This window comes from Elgaria multicarinata, chromosome 3 (genome assembly GCF_023053635.1).
Source record: "Elgaria multicarinata webbii isolate HBS135686 ecotype San Diego chromosome 3, rElgMul1.1.pri, whole genome shotgun sequence".
Classification (NCBI taxonomy): domain Eukaryota; kingdom Metazoa; phylum Chordata; class Lepidosauria; order Squamata; family Anguidae; genus Elgaria; species Elgaria multicarinata.
Genome location: NC_086173.1, coordinates 2,616,561 through 2,639,920, shown reverse-complemented (window position 1 = coordinate 2,639,920; position 23,360 = coordinate 2,616,561). Strand labels below are relative to the sequence as shown.

The 23,360-nt window shown below is 46.1% G+C and overlaps 1 protein-coding gene across 2 annotated transcripts in view; it reads left to right on the top strand.

Moving 5' to 3' along the window:
• The window catches only part of LOC134393990 (alpha-2-macroglobulin-like protein 1), a 69,313-nt gene that overhangs the window by 9,889 nt on the left and 36,064 nt on the right, over window positions 1-23,360 (top strand). For both annotated transcript variants that reach the window (XM_063119069.1, XM_063119070.1), the window contains exons 4-14: window positions 359-506; window positions 2,856-2,908; window positions 4,115-4,135; window positions 6,745-6,907; window positions 9,800-9,884; window positions 12,809-12,938; window positions 15,661-15,775; window positions 16,708-16,817; window positions 18,211-18,375; window positions 19,331-19,564; window positions 21,637-21,700. In XM_063119069.1, coding sequence (XP_062975139.1) covers window positions 359-506; window positions 2,856-2,908; window positions 4,115-4,135; window positions 6,745-6,907; window positions 9,800-9,884; window positions 12,809-12,938; window positions 15,661-15,775; window positions 16,708-16,817; window positions 18,211-18,375; window positions 19,331-19,564; window positions 21,637-21,700 — 1,288 coding nt within the window. The remainder of the gene's footprint in view (window positions 1-358; window positions 507-2,855; window positions 2,909-4,114; window positions 4,136-6,744; window positions 6,908-9,799; window positions 9,885-12,808; window positions 12,939-15,660; window positions 15,776-16,707; window positions 16,818-18,210; window positions 18,376-19,330; window positions 19,565-21,636; window positions 21,701-23,360) is intronic.

Below are 23,360 nucleotides of genomic sequence, written 5' to 3'. Positions count from 1 at the left end.
AGGGAGAAAAAAGAGAAGATGGATGTGTAAGGAGGGCTTGCTGGCTGGGTCGGAGAGCTCGGCCAAAGAACCCCGCCTTCTTCCGCCGAGCTCTCCGACCCGGCCGGCGAGGAGGTAGGTGGGTGGTGGCGGCGGCAAGGATGCCTCTTCCTCGTCTCTTCCCAGGCAAGTTACACAATCGCTTTGGGGGCGCACTGGGGGCGCATGGAAGCGCCCTCAGTACAACGTGTGGAATCCCCCCAGATTGAGGTCCAGTTTTTGATGAATTCTCAAATGTCACCTTCACCTGAAAAAATGATTTTCTGTTCTCAGTCCTCCTGCCAAAACCTAATTCTCTTTTCTCCTTTTCGCTGTCAAGGCAGAAGAAGAAATAGCCAATGCTCATGTCCTAATCCGAAATGGTGACAGTGTGAGTTTCGATGGACGGAAGAAAGTACTGGTCAAGCGCTCTTATACAAAGAACCTCATGGTGCTGGACAAGCCCTTTTACAAGCCTGAAGAGACAGGTAGGCACGACTGGGCAGGGATCCAGGAAGACGCTGCAGCCGTTGTCCCATCATTTGTGATGTGATGATGTAAAACAATATTGCCAGCAATTGGGAACGAGATGAACAAGCTAGGCGTTACAAAAGCGAAGCTGTTAAACCAAGCCAAAATTCCTACGAGGAGCCCAGATCCTCTGTATCTTTTGTATAAGCATAAAACAATATACTTGTTAAAATTTTATTGTTTATAGCCAATGGCCATTACAATATAAACACAGAAAACATATTTGTAAAACATTGAACAATTGGAAGGGAGGGGCAATGGTGGGGCCGTGAAAATGGAAGTAATATAATATTAAGCATTTGTTTAAATTGAAAACAGAACTCCCCTTAGCTTTTGACACTGGTATTGCTCAGAGAGGACCCTCTTACCCTGGGTACAGCTAGCGCAAACAGGGCTATAGCTGGCGAATGTGCCTGTGTCTGCCAGCAGCCATCTGATCTTAAGGTCATCTGCCTGCTACGCCTTCTCAGCAAGTCTGGAAAGGGGGGATAAACTGGACACTAAAAGAGACAATATTAGAAATAGAAACCAAAGGCACAGTTACAAGATGGGGGATACTTGGCTCAGCAATACTACAAACGAGAAGGATCTTGGAATTGTTGTAGATCGCAAGCTGAATATGAGCCAACAGTGCGATATGGCTGCAAGAAAGGCAATTGCTATTTTGGGCTGCATTAATAGAAGTATAGCTTCCAAATCACGTGAGGTACTGGTTCCTCTCTATTCGGCCCTGGTTAGGCCTCATCTAGAGTATTGCGTCCAGTTCTGAACTCCACAATTCAAGAAGGACGCAGACAAGCTGGAGCGTGTTCGGAGGAGGGCAACCAGGATGATCAGGGGTCTGGAAACAAAGCCCTATGAAGAGAGACTGAAACAACTGGGCATGTTCAGCCTGGAGAAGAGAAGATTGAGGGGAGACAGGATAGCACTCTTCAAATACTTAAAAGGCTGTCACACAGAGGAGGGCCAGGATCTCTTCTCGATCCTCCCAGAGTGCAGGACACAGAATAACGGGCTCAAGTTACAGGAAGCCAGATTCCGGCTGGACATCAGGAAAAACTTCCTGACTGTTAGAGCAGTATGACAATGGAACCAGTTCCCTAGGGAGGTTGTGGGCTCTCCCACACTCGAGGCCTTCAAGAGGCAGCTGGACAAGCATCTGTCAGGGATGCTTTAGGGTGGATTCCTGCATTGAGCAGGGGGTTGGACTCGATGGCCTTGTAGGCCCCTTCCAACTCTGCTATTCTATGATTCTATGATTCTATAAGATATAGTACACCACCATGCCTTCCATTTGGCTTGCTCCACATACACAGAATCAATCTTTTGCTGGCTTTTTAGAAAATAATAAACTACAAAGTGCACAGTTCAGCGATACGTTCATTGGGACCAAGCAAAATGTCGCAAAATAGCGAGCAAGCTTTGGACTTCCCAGAGATCTTCATTAGGCTGGATGGTACAAAAAACACTCAGGTAGGGGAAACTAAACAAACTCAAGATAGAAACTGCAGACTTAATGAATTTGTCTCTGCTTGGCGCTGAAGGCGGGGATGTTTTGACGTCGTCGTCTTTGCCCCAGGGTGGCTCCAAAGCTGCACTGCATCAGTTATACGACGCAGACGCAGATTCAAAGCCATCCTGGGGGCAAAGAGGCAAAGGTGCATGGTTGAAAAGTTGACTTACCCTGACTTTTCCAACCAGAGCGAGGTCAGCCCAGCTCTTCCACTGGTCTGTTCTCACTTGGAGCCACTCTGGGAGCGTTTTGGGTCGAAGACAATCTCCTATTATTGCCGGAAACCGTGAGAGGGCGAGGGCGAGGGCCCAGCGCACCGAATGGCTGCTGGAAAGCCCGCGCTGCCTTCCCTCGTAAGGACAACTTGCTGCCACTGTGCACCAGCGATAGATATTATTATTATTTATTTATTTATTTATTTATATAGCACCATCAATGTACATGGTGCTGTACAGAGTAAGACAGTAAATAGCAAGACCCTGCCGCATAGGCTTACATTCTAATAAAGTCATAGTAAAGCAATAAGGAGAGGGAGAGAATGCAAACAGGCACTGGGTAGGGTAAACAGGCACAGGGTAGGGAAAAACTAACAGTATAACTAACAGTCTAAAGTCCGAGTAACATCAAGTTTTAAAAGCTTTAGGGAAAAGAAAAGTTTTTAGCTGAGCCAACCTGGCACAGTAAGTTTTAAAGTACATGACCAGTAGGGGAAAGAGGGTGGGAACAAGCTGAGTAGTAGCTAAAAACCTGGAGAGGGGGAAAAAAGCAATGAAGTTTCTTTTTCCCCCTCCAGTAAAGTTTCGAATTGTGAGGCTTGATGAAGAATTTAAGGCCCTTGGTGAAACTGTAAGTATTACACTCTTGTTATAAGAAGGACAGGCTTTTGATTGACCAAAGCTTCTCAGCACCCCAGAAAACAATCGCAAAGCTCTCTGCTCTCCTTACAGAACCTGCCGCTCTTTTTAATTACACCCCAGTCTCAAATTAGCCGCTCTTCAGCAAGGTGTGGTAGACAACCATCTGTCAGGGATGCTTTAGGGTGGATTCCTGCACTGAGCAGGGGGTTGGACTTGATGGCCTTATAGGCCCCTTCCAACTCTGCTAGTCTATGATTCTATGTGGTTGTTTCTCAGCTCCAGGTAATGTTGAATGATGCTGATTGTTTGGATCCATTCCAATATGAGTTCATATCCTGGTTTTGGGACAGAAACAGCCTTGGTTATCCTAATAGATTACTTACACAGTATTTATCCAGGCTGAGCACAGGGGCATGATGTTACAGTAGTTTAGTGTGCAGTTAGAGAGTCCTTCTGTACTCTGTGTTAACTGGAGAAGTTTAGGTGGTGACAGTGTCCAGAAGAACTTTTTACTACCATAGGCTGGTAACTTAGGGTGACCATATGACCATATGACCGGGCTTGCCCGGATTTGTCCGGGTTTTTGGGGACAAATCCGGGAGGGGAGGGGAGATCCGGATTTCTTTCCCGATCTTCCCCAGCCAAAGAGCAGCTCTAATGGGAATTAACAAAAATGCTTATAACTCCGTCATTTTTAAAGATAAAGACATGAAACTTGGCACGATGGTAGCTCTTAGGAAGGGCTTTAGTCATAACAAATTTGAAGCAGATCCGTTCATCCATTGATTTTTTAGGAGCTGGGGGTGGCGACGGCCGACAGAAAGCTCTGGCGTGGGCTGGTCCATGAAGTCACGAAGAGTCGGAAGCGACTGAATGAATAAAAGCAACATGGGAGGGGTCCCTTAAAGAGTGCGAAATGGGATTGGTGGGCAACGTAAACGGCGCCACGCATCGCTTCCTCTCCTTGCCAGCTTAGCAGTAGGCATAGCTAAAGACACTGGGTGAAGCAAAGGGTCAGCAAGGCCTTCTTCTCCTCCTTTAAAGTTGATCTGTAATGGTGGCCTCATGCCACGAATGGCAGAGCACTTCGCTATCAGTCCTGGCTAATTTTACAGACTGCTGAGGGAACTGGAAACAGTTCTGTCCCCCTTGGTGCACTGATTTTGCCTTTCTCTCTCTCTCTCTCTGTTTGCAGATCCCTTTCGTAGAGCTGAAAGTGAGTAACTAGGGTTGGTCCTGTTGATGTTTACTTTTGGATGTATTTATTTATTTATTACATTTTTATACCGCCCAATAGCCGAAGCTCTCTGGGCGGTACCCATCTTACCCTTGAGACTAATGGAACGTTAGGGCATGCCTACACTACAAAATGTAAAATTTTGGGGTCTGAAAGTGTTTTGATAGAATTAACAACAATTCCAAGGGCAGCTTCTGTCAGCCATTACTGTGAAATACAGTTTGCGGTGGGTTGAAATTAAAATGTAGGCACAGCATCATGGATGCAAAACAGGGTGCAAAACTGAGGACTCACGTGAAACATTTTTGTGAACATTTTCATTTCTGAAGTAGTTACCACAGTGTTCATATGTATGCATTTGATAAGGCAGGTGTCTATATTGTTATGCCAAGTGATGAGAATTTATTTAACCACACATCTGCACTTGAACAGAAATCCTGGGAAATAGTGCTGTGGTAAAATTCTCTTCAAATCAGCGCAGGTTGACCTAGAGGGGATCTACACAGCGTCCTGAAGGCGCTTGCGTGTGCCTCCAGTGCGCCCCAAAACTCCTTGTGTAGATCCTGCCTACCTGGCCAGAAGAGGAGGAGGTGGCGGCGGCGGTGGCGGCCCTTCTTCTTGCTGTTATCACGTTCCCCCAGCCCATTCCGCCTCGCGTTGCCAGCCCCTTGCTTGCCTAACTTCACCTCCTCCTCCCACTCGGCCATGCTGCTGATCTGGGTTTGGGGCGAGGGTCTCCTGGCCCGCCTGGCGAACTCCCCTCCCTCAGCCCCAACAGAGGCAGCTCCCAGGGAGCCGGGGTCTCGCCGCCACCGCCGCCGCTGCGTGGTTTCAGGCATTGCCAACCGCCGCCGCGCCGGGGGAAGTTCACCTGGGCTGTCTGGGGCCTGGCAGATGGTGTCAGGTTGGAGAGCTCGATGGAAGAAGCCGCCAAGCCCGGAAACTTTTCGCCCCGTCCCCGTGAGGGGCAATGCGGGGCCGCCGCCGCCGCTTCCTCTGCCTCTTCTGGCCAGGATAGGGGAGGATCTACACAAGGAGTTTCGGGGTGCACTGGAGGCGCATGCAAGCGCCTTCAGGACGCTGTGTAGATCCTCCACTAGTTAAAAGATACACTCTGTGGTAAATGGTTGCCTGTATTCACCCAAAGACCTGGCAACTGTTAACATAATATAATAAATGTCGTAAGAACACAGACTATGGCCCCCTTCAGAAGACGCTTTAAACCATGGTTTTAACCATGGTGGTTAAGCCAGAAAGCCGGGCTGTGTTCAGAAGACACCTTAAAACACAGCTTTAACCATGGTGAATAAAGCAAAATGCCTTATTCACCATGGTTAAAGCTATTAAGGTGTCTTCTGAAAGCGGCCCAGCTTTCTGGCTTAACCCCCACGGTTAAAGCCATGGTTTAAGGCATCTTCTGAATGGGGCCATGGTCTTGCAAAGGCGCTCCTTGCACTGAAGGTCAAACTAGACATGAGGTTAATTGTGTGAATGCCATTACTGTGCATATTTTAAATTAACAGCTATGTGGGGGACTGAGCAGCCTCAAGGCTGCTGGAGCATTGGGGGTGGCGGAGGAGCATAACACTTTCTCTCCCTGCCACAATCCCAATAAAAGATCTCCTCCCTGAAGTTGCTATTTGCTTTTCAAGGGAAGCCTCCGTTGGGGCCAATGGGCTTGGGAGAGGCAATATTTGTGAGGGCCATGACAGAGAAAGAAAAAGTTAAACTCCCTGCAGATGCAGGGAGGGGCTCTGCAGTTTGGGGGACTGTCTCTTCATGTGGTGGTGCTAGAGATATGAAGGCCTGGGGGAAAAGCCAGGAAAAAATCAGAAAAAAACGGGGTTTTAGTTATTATAGCCTCATGTGGCGCAGAGCGGTAAAGCAGCAGTTTCTGCAGCTGAAACTCTCCCCACGGCCTGAGTTCGATCCCAGCGGAAGCTGGTTTCAGGCAGCCGGCTCGGGTCGACTCAGCCTTCCATCCTCCCGAGGTCAGTAAAATGAGGACCCAGTTAGCTGGGGGAAAGGGAATAATGGCCGGGGAAGGCAACGGCAAACCACCCCGCTATAAGGCCTGCCAAGAAAACGTCAGCGAAAGCTGGCGTCCCTCCAAGAGTCAGTAATAACTCAGTGCTTGCATGAGAGGTTCCTTTCCTTTCTTTCCTTAGTTATTACAGCAGTGTTCCCCGATCTGGCACTTTCCAGATATGTTGGACTACAATTTCCATAATCCCCAGCAATCAGAACCAATCCATGATAATACTGACTGGGGAGATGGAGGTTGTAGTCCAGCACTTCTGGATGGCACAAATTACAGCTAATGTGCAAGGCTGGGACTCTCAACGCACTTGTTTGATCTTTGATTCCATTGTAATCGTGTCCTTTGATCTTGGGTAACTGCTCTCACATTCTTTGTAGAATCACTCAATGGGCTGTTTAAGAACACCTAAAACACAACACACACACACACACACACACACACACCATTTAGGTTATTGTACATCTGGTTCTGTGAATCTCAGCGCTGTTAACGATTGGAGTCAAGCAAAGGAGCTTGACAGGTGTTTTGGTCTTGTTCCTGCATGCAGGATCCTAACGGGAATCGGATTGGCCAGTGGGTGGATGTGGAGCCTCGTCACGGCATTGTGGATCTGTCGTTCCCTCTGGCCTCTGAAGCAGCCCTGGGAACCTACACCCTCAAAATGGGGGAAGGGTGGGATAATCAGAGAGAGTTCAGCGTGGAGGAATATGGTAAGATCCAAAGGAACACCACATTATGGTTGCTTACAAAAATTGCTTTATGGATAAAAGGAAGAGAGTATAGGGTCCCACACTAGAGGCCTTCAAGAGGCAGCTGGACAACCATCTGTCAGGGATGCTTTAGGGTGGATTCCTGCATTGAACAGCGGGTTGGACTAGATGGCCTTGTAGGCCCCTTCCAACTCTGCTATTCTATGATTCTATGATTTAATGCAGCCCTTTTCAAGTGTTCAAAATGTGGCTAATGAATGCACACCAGCAGGCTCTGCCCTCCAACCCTACACATGTTCATTAGAACATAAGGTGGATCCCTGCATTGAGCAGGGGGTTGGACTCGATGGCCTTATAGGCCCCTTCCAACTCTACTATTCTATGATTCTATGATCTGCAGAAATGCCCCGCCTATGCAGCTGTATTTGTGGCTGAAGGGGTAGAACGAGAGATGGGAAGGGCCGGAGAAAACCTGGAAAAATTAGAAAGTCCCCCCCCTACCCCTGGGGTTTTCCCGAAGCCTTTTTGGGGGGGGTTTCCAAAAAATTGGGGGGGGGGAATTAAGGGGGGGAAAAGGATGATGGGATGTTTTATTTTAGCATGATGGATAAAATGTTTAAGACAACATGTTCAAATGTTTACTTCTCCAAATGATTTCTAAAAACTATGTACAGTATCAGATTATCACAATTTGTGTGCCCCAAGGGCTACAACTCTCAAATGCAAGCACAAGATGCATTTCTGCCTCTAGGGGGCAGCACTGCCACGGAAGCAGAGACTGAAACTGATAGTGATGGCTACAGCTCAGGAAAGGAGTCTGATTAAACTTCATGCATATTCATTGAATCTTGGTTCCCCCCCTTTTTTTTTCTCATCTCTTTTTATGGGAATGGGTGCTTTATGCCTGCTTGACACTGTGGAGGAATTTCCCCCCCATGGCTTCAAAATTTCTGGAAATTTTACATCCCCAAAGCACCCCGGAGAAGCCAAATTACCGGTTGGGGGGTTTCATTCTTTCCTTCCACGCCATTTCTCTAATTCAAGGGCGGCCGACATGTGGCCCTCCAGCTGTTTTAGCTTACAACTCCCATCATCCCTCAGCACTGGCTCTGCTGGCTGGGAATGATGGGAGTTGGAGGGCAAAACATCTTGTCCACCCTTGCTCTAATTGGAACAGCCTCCCAGCTGCTATTTGCCCCAGGGGGCAAAACATGGCTGAGGTGAGGCTTCCATGTTCACAGCCTCTAGTCACCGAGCTACACCAGGTCTCATGGCTGACATCCTGGTCAAAGAGGGAGGAAGTGAGTGGCCAGATGGACAGGATAGCTTCTGCTGTCATCAGTGGTCTTGTGGTAAATTTGGGAGTGCAGGCACTCACCTCAACAGTCCCCGCAGCCTCACAAAGGAGAGTCCAAAAATGCAGGCCGTTGTGTTAATCTAGCGTCCAGTTCTGGGCTCCACAATTCAAGAAGGATGCAGACAAGCTGGAGCGTGTTCAGAGGAGGGCAACCAGGATGATCATAGAATCATAGAATCATAGAATAGCAGAGTTGGAAGGGGCCTACAAGGCCATCGAGTCCAACCCCCTGCTCAATGCAGGAATCCACCCTAAAGCATCCCTGACAGAGGGTTGTCCAGCTGCCTCTTGAAGGCCTCGAGTGTGGGAGAGCCCACAACCTCCCTAGGTAACTGGTTCCATTGTCGTACTGCTCTAACAGTCAGGAAGTTTTTCCTGATGTCCAGCCGGAATCTGGCTTCCTTTAACTTGAGCCCGTTATTCCGTGTCCTGCACTCTGGGAGGATCGAGAAGAGATCCTGGCCCTCCTCTGTGTGACAACCTTTTAAATATTTGAAAAGTGCTATCATGTCTCCAAGAGTGCTATGTCTCTGGGGTCATGATCAGGGGTCTGGAAACAGCCCTATGAAGAGAGACTGAAAGAACTGGGCATGTTTAGCCTGGAGAAGAGAAGATTGAGGGGAGACATGAGAGCACTCTTCAGATACTTGAAAGGTTGTCACACAGAGGAGGGCCAGGATCTCTTCTCCATCCTCCCAGAGTGCAGGACACGGTATAACAGGCTCAAGTTAAAGGAAGCCAGATTCCAGCTGGACATCAGGAAAAACTTCCTGACTGTTAGAGCAGTATGACAATGGAACCAGTTCCCTAGGGAGGTTGTGGGCTCTCCCACACTAGAGGCCTTTAAGAGGCAGTTGGACAACCATCTGTCAGGGATGCTTTAAGGTGGATTCCTGCATTGAGCAGGGGGTTGGACTCAATGGCCTTGTAGGCCCCTTCCAACTAGTGCTCTCCAGAGGTGTGGGAATGCTGGCTGGGGAATGCTCGGAGGGCATCAACTGGAGGGCGCCAGCTTGGAGAAGAAGACTGTGTTCAAGACTAAAGGCAGCCACTGGGGGCCCCCGATTTGGATTGCAGCTGTGGTGTAGGGGAAGGAGGTTAATGCTCTTTGCTGTTTGCCATGCGGGGATAAGCATACAGACAGCTCTGCACTAGGAGGAGGCAGCAATTCGGACCAGGGCAGGATCTACACTACTGCTTATAACGGTTTATAAGGGTTCTGACAACTGTTCAGGCCCAGGACACATTACACATACCATTTTCATATGGTTTTAAAAGTGTTATATCCTGCTTGGTGTAGATCGGGCCCAGGAACGGAGTGTGGAGTTTGGAGGGGGGAGTTTAACTCCCATCCTCCACACCATAGTTCCAGTCAAAATGGGAGGGAGGGTAGCTTCTTCTCATTGTTAAAATTTCTACTGAGGATCAGAGTATGGACTGTTCTGCTCTCAGCTCTTAACCTTTTCCAGTCTTGTTCAGATAACGTTGCAGGAGCCCTGCACTCAGCCTGCTCCATTCTACTCTCTCCATCACAGTAATACCTACATTTGAAGTGTTCTTTAAATTCCCACCACTAGTGACCCACTTAGATGAAGACATCCAAATCCACGTGCTTGGCAGGTTAGTGAAATCTTGTTGGTATCGTCCTGGACCGTGCCCACGGCGGCTGGAGAACTGTACTTCATCAGGAAGTCAGAATCACAGAGTAGATGGCCCCCAGTTTGGCACTCTCTCTGCTCCTCCGTTTCTGAGGTGCTTCTAGGCGGAGGGCTCCTAGATCCTTCCTACACAAGGCTTTTATTATGTGCTCATGATTGCTCACTCGTGGTAGTTTGTGGGTCCTTGAGACGATGTCGCCACACAGGTGTTGACTCTTGCTCAACACATGTGAAGGTTGATCAAGGAGGATTCCACACGTCGTACTGAGGGCGCTTCCATGCGCCTCCAGTGCGCCCCCAAAGCGATTGTGTAGCTTGCCTGGCGAAGAGATGAGGAAGAGGCGTCCTTGCCGCCGCCGCCGCCACCCCCCTACCGGGTCGCCTGGCCGGCGAGGAGGTAGGTTGGTGGCAGCGGCGGCGGCAAGGACCCCTCTTCCTCGTCTCTTCGCCAGGCAAGCTACACAATCGCTTTGGGGGCGCACTGGGGGCGCATGGAAGCGCCCTCAGTACGACGTGTGGAATCCCCCCAAGAGTCAGTGTGGTGTAGTGGCTAAAATGTCAGACTGGGAGATCCGGGTTCACCCAGGAAACCCACTGGGTGACTTTGGGCCAGTCATGGACTCTCAGCCCAGCCTACCTCACAGGGTTGTTGTGAGGATAGAATGGAGAGGAGGAGGATTATGTATGCCGCCTTGGGTTCCTTGCAGGAAAAAAGGCAGGATATAAAATGCAAAAATGCAATCATAATAAATTATTGTGGGTTTTTTTTCCCCTTAAGAAGGGAAGTCTGGTATTTTCTCCAAGGGCTTTTCTACATGAAGCTTTTAACCTGCCCTGTTACTGAGGCTTCTACTTCTGTTTTTTATTTTCTTTCCCCGGATTAAGTACTGTTCTTTTACATGCTTTTTTCCCCCCCGAGGGTTTATTTTACCTTGCCATTCTATATTTTTTAAATTTATTATTGCATTCATTTCTCGCCTTTTTTCCTCTAAAGAATCCAAGGCGGCATACATAATCCTCTACCTCCTCCTCTTCATGTTATCTGCATAACAACAACCCTGTGAGGTGGGTTGGGCTGAGAGTCTGTGACTGGCCCAAAGTCACCTTGTGGGTTTCCATGGCTTCCATGGGGACTAGAACCCGGATCAACCGACTCCCAGTCCGACAGTTTAGCCAGTAGGCCACGCTGGCTCATGTTTCATTGTACAACCACAGCGTATAGTGGAATTATGCAATTACTTGGGGTTCCTATGGCACTATAGAAGCCATTCACTTCCCTTGGTCATGTAGAAAATTTCTGAATCACATTATCACCCCTCCCCCATGCCATGTTGTTGTTGTTGTTGTTGTTGTTGTTATTATTATTATTATTATTATTATTATTATTATTATTATTATTATTATTTGCATCCCGCCTTTTGCCCAATACTGGGCCTCAAGGCAGTCTTACAAAATTTTAAAACATATACATTTTAATTGTGCAGTTCAGCTCTACCACAGTGCCATCTAGTGGTTGTACAATGAAACATATTACAAAAGGAATTTTAGGATGTTTTTAGAATGTTTTTAGGATGTTTTAACAATGTATATTATGTTTTAGTTCAGTTTTATACATTTTATATTTGCTGTTGTTCCCCGCCTTGATCAGAATGTAGAGGCTGGTAAGAAATAAATTTATTGTTATTATTATTATTATTATTATTATTAAAAGCAGAAAAAGAAAAACCCTGGAAAAAGCATGTATAAGAAGGAAGCAGAAAACCTGGTAAAGGTGTGAGATAAAAGCCTTGTGTAGAAACGCCCCAATGCTACTAACTGGGAGGCCCTTGTGCAGCTATTCCATCTTTTCCCTCCTTAGCAGATTTTCTGCAGTACGAGAAAAGACGGAAGAAGGCTTGTGAAAGCATGGGAGGGTTAAGGCTGGACCCCTGGTAAAGGAGGCAGGGCAGTGGCATGATTTAAAAAAGAAAGAAATCTCATATGGAAGCACTCCTGTAGGAACAGGTTGCCGCAGGGGAAAGGATGTTCCAAGTACCCATCGTGTTTGTTAAAGGGAATGCATTTGTTCCAACTTGGATTGCTTTTACCATAAAATCCAACTGCCCTTGACTGAGGGCTAAACTGCACAATATGTTAAATTCCATGTCCTCTTTCTCTTTTACTTATAAATGCTAGTGTGATTCTGCCTCCCCCCCCCACACACACACTGCACAGGAGGGGTGTGGGTGTGAGTGAAAGAAAGAGAGAGAGAGAGAGAGAGAGAATGATTTAGGAAAACAAAAGGCTGGGTGTGGAAGGTTTAAACGTCCCCTACCTGTGCACTGTAGTCCTGATCCAGATTGAGCCCCTCCACCGTACACTTCCTTGCAAATCAAAAAAGAAAGAAATGTACATGCTGCATATATTTAACATATCGTGTAGTTTTAATCCTGACATTTTAGCCAGAAAGCTTCTTTTCGTTGCTGGCATGTTACAAAAACACAGTCACCTTTGTCTCTGTCTGTTTGTCTAACTTGTCACACACACACACACACACACAGGTTGTTTTGGTATGAATAAAATAATATTTCTATTTTATTCTTGCAAAAGGAAAATCTTTTAACACCCAAAACCTTCCTTCAGGGGCTGTGGGATATGATATCTTTTCTTTCCATGAGAATTTATAGAGGGTTCCTTGCTCTGAACGCATCGCTTCCTTTCAGATTGTTAATTAATTTCCTTGTGCAACAATAACCCTTTCAATTCCTTACGTCCCCTTTCTGCTATCATTTTCGGGTGTTGCTCATCCCATTTCCCTCACTTGTTTTATTTCCTAGATAGGTCATCATGACTGCCTACTGCGTAGGTGTTCAGTTCTCACTCATGACCTTCTACGTTCTGATTCAGGTACACATACGGAAAGCCTGTTCGTGGGAACGTACGTCTGCGTTTGACTCGGGGCATGTCATTTTACTTTTTTGAAAGACGAGTACATCAGGAAACTTTGGCTAACATTGAACTGGATTACACAGGCCAGGTGAGTTAACTGAGAAAGAGCCCCCAGACAAACTGGAGGGCTACCTCCCCGCATCCTTGACCCAGTTGCCCTCATCTCACAGAAGCTGCAGAAGGTGGATTGAGAGGAGGAGAGACATGCTCTGCCGTGCCAGAATATAGGGAGGGATGGCCAGTAGCCTACTTCCAAACCCCATGAAAACCAGAGTCACCAGCTTTGGCTTTCTGCTTGCTTAAGATGATCCACCAACATCTGGAGGGTCAACAGTTCTACCCAGCACAGCAACTCTGTTTCCTCCGCATCTTCGATACGCTATCTTTCTTTCTCTCTTGCATGCACACGCTTACTGTTTTCAACAAATGGTGGGCCAATAGAATGTCAATGGCCCTGTTCAGACAACATGCTAAACCATGTTATTTCAGGCTTATGGCTTAGCGTGTTGCGTGAACCATGACTTAGTGGGTCATGAGAACCATTTCTACATAACCATGGTTTAAACCCGCTCACTAACTAATTAATTAAGTTAGTAGCTTAACTCTGGCTTAGCATGTTATCTGAGTTTTTAAACTGAGTTTTTAAACTGTTACGTCCATGCTTTGGCTTATGAATTTCAGATGCAGTTTGTGCTGGAAGGTGGGAAGAAATCACAGAGATCTGTGATAGCCCTGGCTAGGATCATCTAGATTGGTGGTGGTTGTTAATCTGTAATCAGTTGTGCCTGATGGAATTTCAAATGATCCCTAAGAGTGTCACAAAAATAACAAAGGAAAGTTCAGAAGACCAGGGGGGTCTTCTGAAGTTCCCACCGCATAAGGAAGATAGAACTTCTTCTGTTTACGTTTTCAAACTGACAATTAGATTTCAGCAACGCATTTAACTGCATTGGAAATGTGAAAGGAAGACGAACTGTATGCACACAGCCCTCCGCAAAGTGTACATGTACCACATATTGCTTTATTGGAAAGACAGCCACAAATGGCAAATGCATCAGAGTTTTGAACAGGAGACTTCCACGGCTCCGACATGATGGTTATACAAAGTAAGAGGATGTGGCAATTCTCAAAGCAGCAGCAAATAGAGGACCTCAATTTAGTCTTAGGACCCGCTGCATAATTGTGCATTGCAAATGGAAAGCAGTAAAAATTGAGGGCTAGCAAAAAGAATGCTTGTGCAGTTGAGAAATGCGTTGAGTAGCATCAGTGTTTAATGCTACATGGTATAGATGATGGTGACGCCACCCACCCAGGGTCACTAGTTAGACATATGAGCTTCTTCATTCTTCCCTCACTGAAACTTCAAATACCATTTCTCTAGAGATGTTTGAGGAATTTCATCATTGTGAATGCTTACATGGAATGTTCTGTTTGGGAAGCCCTCTGGAGCAGCTTTTGGGTGCAAAGAGGAAGAAAGTCCAGCAATAAAGTCCTTTGGTGTGAGCTAGGAGTCCTCTTCTCATATTCCTCTTTTCTTAGTTTTTACTTAGTTATGATTTGTACTTGTTGCCAAACTAAGTAAGAACCAGGCCCAACTAACAAATAACTAAAGCAAAAGTGTAAAGCTATACAGTGTTTCCAAAGCATGTCAGTACGCACAGCTGTCAGGGCCGGTGCCAGACTATTTTGCGCCCTAGGCAGGTGAGCTGCTTTCACCCACCCACATCCACCCCAGCATACCTGGGCACGGGGTGCCATCTCGCCCGCCCAGCTAAAGCAAAGCCAGGACGCTGGGGTGGGTGGGCTGCTGGGCGGGCGGGCGGCTTCGGAATGGCGCGCCGTTCCAAAGCCGCCCGCCCGCCCCAGTGGCGTCCGGCCCACCCCTTGCCTTTGCACTCTAGGTGGCTGCCTGAGTCGCCTCTATGGTAGCGCCGGCCCTGACAGCTGTATGCACAAGAAAGGAGCATGTTTCACACAGAAACACAGAACCACTCTAGCTGCATAACCTGCACATAATTTAGCTTTTGTGCTTCTGGGCCCAGAATGAGAGCAGCAGGGTAGCCCTATGCAGAGTTAGGGCTGCCCCCAGCTTACTGAAAAACCAAAGGCTTGAAGCAGAAGATCCACAAGTTTCCTTAACTGTGTTCTCTCTCTTTGTGTGGTCATTCTGATGAAGTCTGAGAACTTCTGCTTTAACCGGTTTTTCCCCTTTGCATAATAATTTATTTTTTCATAGAATCATAGAATCATAGAATAGCAGAGTTGGAAGGGGCCTACAAGGCCATCGAGTCCAACCCCCTGCTCAATGCAGGAATCCACCCTAAAGCATCCCTGACAGATGGCTGTCCAGCTGCCTCTTGAATGCCTCTAGTGTGGGAGAGCCCACAACCTCCCTAGGTAGCTGATTCCACCGTCGCACTGCTCTAACAGTCAGGAAGTTTTTCCTGATGTCCAGCCGGAATCTGGCTTCCTTTAACTTGAGCCCGTTATTCCGTGTCCTGCACTCTGGGAGGATCGAGAAGAGATCCTGGCCCTCCTCTGGGTGACAACCTTTTAAGTATTTGAAGAGTGCTATCATGTCTCCCCTCAATCTTCTCTTCTCCAGGCTAAACATGCCCAGTTCTTTCAGTCTTTTTCATGTGCTCCTCTAAAATAAATACATTCTGTAACAGATGGAACATTTATTTTATACTTTGCGATAGTGGAGACAATTGCTGTAATATGGTGCACCATAACTGTGAACTGCCAAGCGGTGCTAAAAGGGAGGAAAATCTTCTTGCTCAGTATAATTTTCTTCTTTGTATCTCTAGACAGACAAGGCTGGTTGTGCCTCCTTTACTATTAAGGCAGAAGATATTCACCTGTCTCAAAAGGGGTATCAGAACTTAGTTCAACTTTCTGCAGAACTGGAGGAGGAAGGGACAGGTACGAGGGAAAGAAAAAAGAAATGGGGAGATTCAGTTTTATGTTTGGTAACCGTAAATTAGCCCTGATACTCTTGTTTGATTTTCTTTCTCTTCCTCTGTGCTTTTATAACTGCAGGTGTTTTTGAACCTGTGACTGTGGGAGGTTGCTTTTATAGGATGCATTTTAGGCCTTGGGTATACTCTTACAAAGCATCTAGTCACACAAGCACTTGTGCATATTCTGAGGGGATCTCATATAGTCTACATGACAAATTGGGGGACTTGTGAGCAGTTCACCCAAAGACAGTGTCACCACCAAAGGGCAAAATCCATACAGAAAGTTGCATTCTTTCCCGTAAGAAGTGTCCCCGCCCCCATCAGTGCTAAACTGGGAATGCAAAACCCCAGGTGCAGCTGAGCATGTTAGCAGATTTCTACACACAGTATTTTAGCAAAAGTTGGCTCACATACCTCTGAATCCAAATTTCCTCTAAAGTAGGGTGACCATATGAAAAGGAGGACAGGGCTCCTGTGTCTTTAACAGTTGCATAGAAAAGGGAATTTCAGCAGGTGTCATTTGTATATATGGAGAACCTGGTGAAATTCCCTCTTCATTACAACAGTTAAAGCTGCAGGAGCTATACTAGAGTGACCAAATTTAAAAGAGGGCAGCTTTAACTGTTGTGATGAAGAGGGAAAGTCACCAGGTGTTGCATGCATACAAATGACACCTGCTGAAATTCCCTTTCCTAACTGTTAAAGATACAGGAGCCCTGTCCTCCTTTTCATATGGTCACCCTACTCTAAAGAGTCACTACCTGGCCCATGGCTTGCATGTCCCTCTAGGCCATCGGAGTTGCTCAGCCAACAGAGATGTGCCTCCTATGACATGTTTCTTGTAGTGCTCTACCCTACAGCTGTGCTGACCCAGGACTTCAACTCTTTCTACAGGAGTGACAATCTCAGGAAGCGACACCATTGCTGTTGCCACAAGAGCAATTACAGCAGAGTTCATCAACCTCAATCCGTTCTATAAGCGTGGTGTTCCATATACTGGAAAGGTAAGTTCCTAGCAGCCCTACCTAATCTCTCTGTCAGGCAGATTGCTGATAGGGTAACACATTCCTTGTAAATTTAGAGCCTTTCTACATGAAGCTTTGATTGTGCACTCATGATTGGTCACTCATGGTAGTTTGTAGGTCTTTTACATGACATTATCATCCTCAGGGGTCTCTCCTATGCTTTCCAACTATTATTGCAGGGTGTGTGTTTTTTCCTAATGGGGAAGTATGGTATTATTTAGAAATGGCAGAATTAGAGTAATTGCACTATGCCGCAGTGCTATCTAGTGGTTGTATGATGAAACAGATAGAAGGACAAAGGAAACTCCTGGGGAAAAGTATGTGTAAATGAGCCTATCTTAACCACACAAAGAATCTGGAAGCAGAAGCCTTGGTAAAGGTGCAGGATTGGGGCCTCATGTAGAAATACCCCTACTCAATTGGGATTGGAGAGGGTGTTTTCAAAGGTACCAGTCAGGGGTGCCATTTCAGCTTGAAGGAGGGGGCAGCAAAGAGACCTGGGAGCGATATCCAACTGGGCTTAAAGCAGGGGATAGGCAACTTGTGGCTCTCCAAATCCCATCAGTCCTAGCTAGCATAGCTAATGGTGAGAGATGGTGGGCGTTGTAGGCCAAAACATCTGAAGGGCCCCCAAGTTTCCCATGCCTGGCTTAGAGGCTTACTTTTAGATATATTCAAGATTAAATTGCAAAAGTAAGCCAAGTATTTTAAGAACATTTGTTTTGGTTTTTAGAGCCCAAGATTATAGCAATGTTATCAATCAAGATTATTACTTTTTCTAAGCAAATGGATTTCTGCCCTTAGCATGAATATTTAAACTACAGGCTCGTTTAATTGTATATAGCAGTTGTGGCACAGAGTGGTAAGCGGCAGTGACTGCAGCCGAAACTCTCCCCACGGCCTGAGTTCGATCCCAGCGGAAGCTGGTTCTCAGGCAGCCGGCTCAGGTCGACTCAGCCTTCCATCCTCCCGAGGTCAGTAAAATGAGTACCCAGCTAGCTGGGGGAAAGGTAATCACGGCCGGGGAAGGCAACGGCAAACCACCCCGCTAGAAGGCCTGCCAAGAAAACGTCAGCAAAAGCCGGCGTCCCTCCAAGAGTCAGTGATGACTCAGTGCTTGCACGAGAGGTTCCTTTCCTTTCCTTTTCCCCTCGGTACGTACAACCAGTGAATTAGCCAGAAGGTGCTAAGCGCCTGAAGTCTGAAATGCACGATGTAAATCAGATTTACCTAAAAGCAAAATATCTTTATACCTAATTTTATATTTTTCATCCAACCTATAAAAACAGCCTGGAGTGGTGTTTCACAAACTCCATATATCTTAACAGCCATTGGAATAGCAAAGGCATTTATTCCCATTTTGTTTCCACAGATGAAATTTACTGTCAGACAGGTTCCCTACAAGAACCAGACTGTCTTCCTTACTGTTGATCTCAATAACGTGGAAACACACTTGCCATATGTCACAGATGAGAACGGTGAAGTTCATTTCTCCTTGGACACGACAAAATGGGAAGACACTCTTATTGCTTTACGGGTGAGTTGTACACATATTGGCAAAGGAACTGTCAGCTCTGAAAGAGGTTTGGAGGAAAGGATTTAGATGTGAAGAGTAAAACTCTAACCGTAAGCATTTGAACTGGTGAATTTTCCACCAATTCTAACAGAGATTGACAAATATTTTGGAGTAGCAATTATTTTGGTCAATGTTAATTGTGCAACTGCAAGCACAGGGAGGCTCAGGCAGAAAGAGCATAAAACAGAAGGGTTGTTGGACAACAGAAGGGCAGCTGGACAACCATCTGTCAGGGATGCTTTAGGGTGAATTCCTGCATTGAGCAGGGGGTTGGACTCGATGGCTTTGTAGGCCCCTTCCAACTCTGCTATTCTATGATTCTAGAGCAGTACGACAATGGAATCAGTTACCTAGGGAGGTTGTGGGCTCTCCCACACGAGAGGCCTTCAAGAGGCAGCTGGACAACCATCTGTCAGGGATGCTTTAGGGTGAATTCCTGCATTGCGCAGGGGGTTGGACTCGATGGCCTAGTAGGCCCCTTCCAACTCTGCTATTCTATGATTCTAGAGCAGTACGACAATGGAATCAGTTACCTAGGGAGGTTGCGGGCTCTCCCACACTAGAGGCCTTCAAGAGGCAGCTGGACAACCATCTGTCAGGGATGCTTTAGGGTGAATTCCTGCATTGCGCAGGGGGTTGGACTCGATGGCCTAGTAGGCCCCTTCCAACTCTGCTATTCTCTGATTCTAGAGCAGTACGACAATGGAATCAGTTCCCTAGGGAGGTTGCAGACTCTCCCACACTAGAGGCCTTCAAGAGGCAGCTGGACAACCATCCGTCAGGGATGCTTTAGGGTGGATTCCTGCATTGAGCAGGGGGTTGGACTCGATGGCCTAGTAGGCCCCTTCCAACAATGCTATTCTATGATTATGGATGCTTTGACTCATTGGTTATTTCTGACCTTTTTGTGTTGTAGGGCAGGCATCACATTTTTAACGTGACCCAGGGTGACATATCTGATCTGGAGGCAGTGCGCTATGAAGCTTTCAGCTGGCTCAAACCTTTCTACTCAGAGAGTAACAGTTTCCTTGAGATCCAGCATGTGGAGGAAGAGCTGCCTTGTGAAAAGGATCAAGAAGCACGGGTGGATTACATCCTGGACCGGAAAGAACTGGGCCCTGATGCAGACTTTGTAGATTTCTATTACGTGGTGAGCATCTGACGATTTGTGCAAAGTGGGGAGACTCCAGGTGTAGTGTAAGAAAGAGAAAAGAATCAATGGCCGTGCAACGAGAGGGCAAATAGGAAAGAAAACAAAGCAATAGAAGGAAATGCAAAGTAGACCAAAAAACTAAAAAGGAGAGAAAATTAAGGAAAGAGGACAAAAACTTTAAAAATATACAGAAAGAATAAGAGGAAAAGCCCTAAAGTGAAAAAGAGCATATCCTGAAGCACAGATATTTCTGATTCCTGTGCTCATGGGGCACCTTGCAGCTGGATGATGTAGGGCCAAAAGAAAGAGAAGACTAGGGCAAGATCTACACTCCTGCTTTCAAATGGTTTGTAACTGTAGTGACAACTGTTGGGGCCCAGGATACACTCCATATACTGTTTTCAAACCATTTTCAAGGTGTCATATCCTACTTAGTGTAGATCTGGCCTGAGAGGGCAGAAATGGGTTTGCAGCAAGCGCTGTATCACATTTGCAATTCAAAGGGCTGAAAACTCATATACCCTCCAGAACACCCTACCGTGTCAAATGCCATTTGGTTCCCGTGACATGACAAGCTATCAAAGGACATCCTTAACATCGGCTAGAAGGCACACACACTGTGAAAAGTGACTACTGTGTATACTTCTGTTAGTAACAAAAATGCTTTTTGTGAATATAGCTATGAGAACCGACTCTAGAATCATAAACAATGCCAACTGCTCTAGCAAATGAGTATACTTTACTAATTAGTATACTATACACTTCATTGTATACTATACATTCTTCATTGGCTTCCAATTCACTTCAGAATCCAATATAAACTTCTCCTGTTGACCTACAAAGCTTTTCACTGTCTAGCTCCTTCCTATCTTTCCTCTCTCATCTCACACTATCACCCCGCTCGTGCTCTTCGCTCCTCTGATGCCATGTTTCTCACCTGCCCAAGGGTCTCTACTTCCCTTGCTCGGCTTCGTCCTTTTTCTTCTGCTGCCCCTTACGCCTGGAACGCTCTTCCAGAACATTTGAGAACTACAAGTTCAATCGCAGCTTTTAAAGCTCAGCTAAAAACTTTTCTTTTTCCTAAAGCTTTTAAAACTTGATTTTGCTCTGACTTTTATACTGCCTGTTTGGTGCATTCTCTTCCCTTCCTTATTGTTTTATTATGATTTCATTAGAATGTAAGCCTATGCGGCAGGGTCCTGCTATTTATTGTTTTACTCTGTACAGCACCATGTACATTGATGGTGCTAAATAAATAAATAAATAAATAAATAATAATAATAATATACACTGCGTATGATTCTGTGTAAATTCACAGCTGACTCCTCGGCATTCTTCTGAAACCAAATCTAGTACACACGCATTGTACACTTAGTGTAGAGAAGGCCCGTGTGTATTTTTTTTATCAGTAAGAAACTGCAGAATGGCTGGAGCTACAGGTGGTCTCCAGGAATGACCACATCTGGGCTCTCCCCCAAGCTAACCCAAGCTAACTCTGTTCCAGACCCAGCTGATTCCTGTCATCATGTGTCTTCCTGTCCCCTGATTGTTTAAGGTCCATTTAAACATATCAAGGGACACTTCAAAGTCAAATCATTAATTTTAAGGATCAGTTAGGAGATCCATGACAAGGATCCTGCATCTAATTTGCCCTCCCTCCCAAAACTGGGGAGAACTTGATTTCTGATCTCCTGTACCACATCTAGTTTGGCCCTGAGATGTTCCCTCTAAAAATGCATTGTATGGATTTGTCAACCAGGTTTGCAAACACCTGTATCAGACAGGAAATGTGGCCTCATCTTTCTGCCCCTAAAACTCAAATAGCTCCAAAACTCACTTCCCTCCTAAGCCACAGACTTTCTGACTTGCCTTCCTCTTCAGATGTGTTGGACAGCAACTCCCATCGTGCTCAGCCAGCCTGAGGGCACCAGGATGAGGAAAGCTGGTCTACTCTAAGCTCTCTCTGTTTTCACATTTTTCTCTTCTCTTCTTGAATTTCTTCTAGTTTCTGCCATGCCAAAGGGGTGCTCTGCCCCTTGTCCCAGTCCTAATTTTGTGTCTCCCTGCAGGTTGTATCAAAAGGGAAGATTGTCTCCAGTGGGCAGAAGCAGGTGCCAGTTGGCCAGGATGAGAGTAAGTAGAACTTTGTCACTTGTAGCCTTGTGGCTGCCACACCCCAGCCCACGCAGGAAACCCCGGACAATAAAGCAGGGTTGGGTTTGGCAATGTAAATTATGAGCGTCATCACACAGGGGGAAATCGTATTTGCTTACCGTCACTTCTCTGCCCCTGTGTTTGTCCCTCATTACTTCCTCTTTTGAAAGAGGACGTAAGCAACATGCACATGGCCTGTTCTGTGGGCTGTTTTGATCCCAGTGCTTCTCCGGCACAGAGCAAGAGATAGTGGCAACTTCCATCTTTAAAAATAAGTCAGACTTACTGGGGTGTTTTTTTGTCACACGAAAACTAGAAGGGGTGGGAGACAGACGATGTCATGAGAGAGACCTGTGAGTGCCCAAGAACGAGCATGCAATAAAACGCTCCTCTGATGGAGCTCAAAGTGTCAATTTATGGGGCTGGGGGTGTGCAGGGAAAACATTTGGATTCCTTAGTGCAATTTCTGTAAACCGCCCAGAGAGCCCTGTCTATGGGAGCGGTATATAAGTATAATAAATAAATAAATAAATAAATAAATAAATAAATAAATAAATAAATTGCCATTTTGTGACAGAGTACTCACAATCTTTTTAACCCCGAGTAATTAAACAATAGAAAGGGTAGGAAGCAATGTCGATCCATTAGAAAAATAAATAAATCCAAAGTCTTTTTTAGTGCTTTTATAAGGACCTACTAAAATGTCACTAACTTGTAAGCAAGATCTCAAGTTTTTTTTAAATTATTCAAAAGCTTGCTCACAACTTAGGCCTTAAATCGTCCCGGGGTCATCCCTGTTCATGTAAATGACACACAGGATATCCCGGGAGCAGGCAGGGATGACCCTGGGACGATCCCGGGATAAACCTTAGGTCTAGCTAAGGCCTTAGGGGCATTTTGGTTTGGTTTTTTAGTTTTTCCCCCCCCAAAAGAAGGCATTTCTGGATCCATCTCGTATATTTGAAACTCTTCATACAAAAAGGCTACATGAATGTTGTTTACTCTAAACTAGTTAGTATGCCTACAGACACTGGTTACTCCCACAGACCGGGGTCCTTTAGCGCGTCTTAGGCATTGCTATGTGGCCATCAGCTGCAAGTGGAATTATAGCTGTGGTGCTATGTAACAGTTACACCATGCAGCAGTACTAGGGTGACCATATTTTGGAAACCAAAAAGGACAACATGGTCGGCCCCCAAGGGGGCGTGTCTAGCACCAAGGGGGCGTGCCCACCCAAACATGGCCTTGGTCATATTTCTGATTTTACAGCACACATTTAAGACAAATCTGTTCTACAAAATAATTTTAAAACCTCAATTTTTAAAAAAATCCTAAAAAATCAATGGATGAACGGATCTGTTTCAAATTTGGTATGACTAAAGCCCTTCCTAAGAGCTACCATCGTGCCAAGTTTCATGTCTTCACCTTAAAAAATGATGGAGTTATAAGCATTTTTGTTAATTTCCATTAGCGCTGCTCTTTGGAAAAACCCGGATTTTCCCTCCCCTCCCGGATTTGTCACCAAAAACCCAGACAAATCCGGGCAAATCCGGTCATATGGTCACCCTAAGCAGTGCTGTCCCTTTAAACATAAAATCCACAGTGCCTGTCCTCATGGCAAGGCCTCACTGTAGCTAAT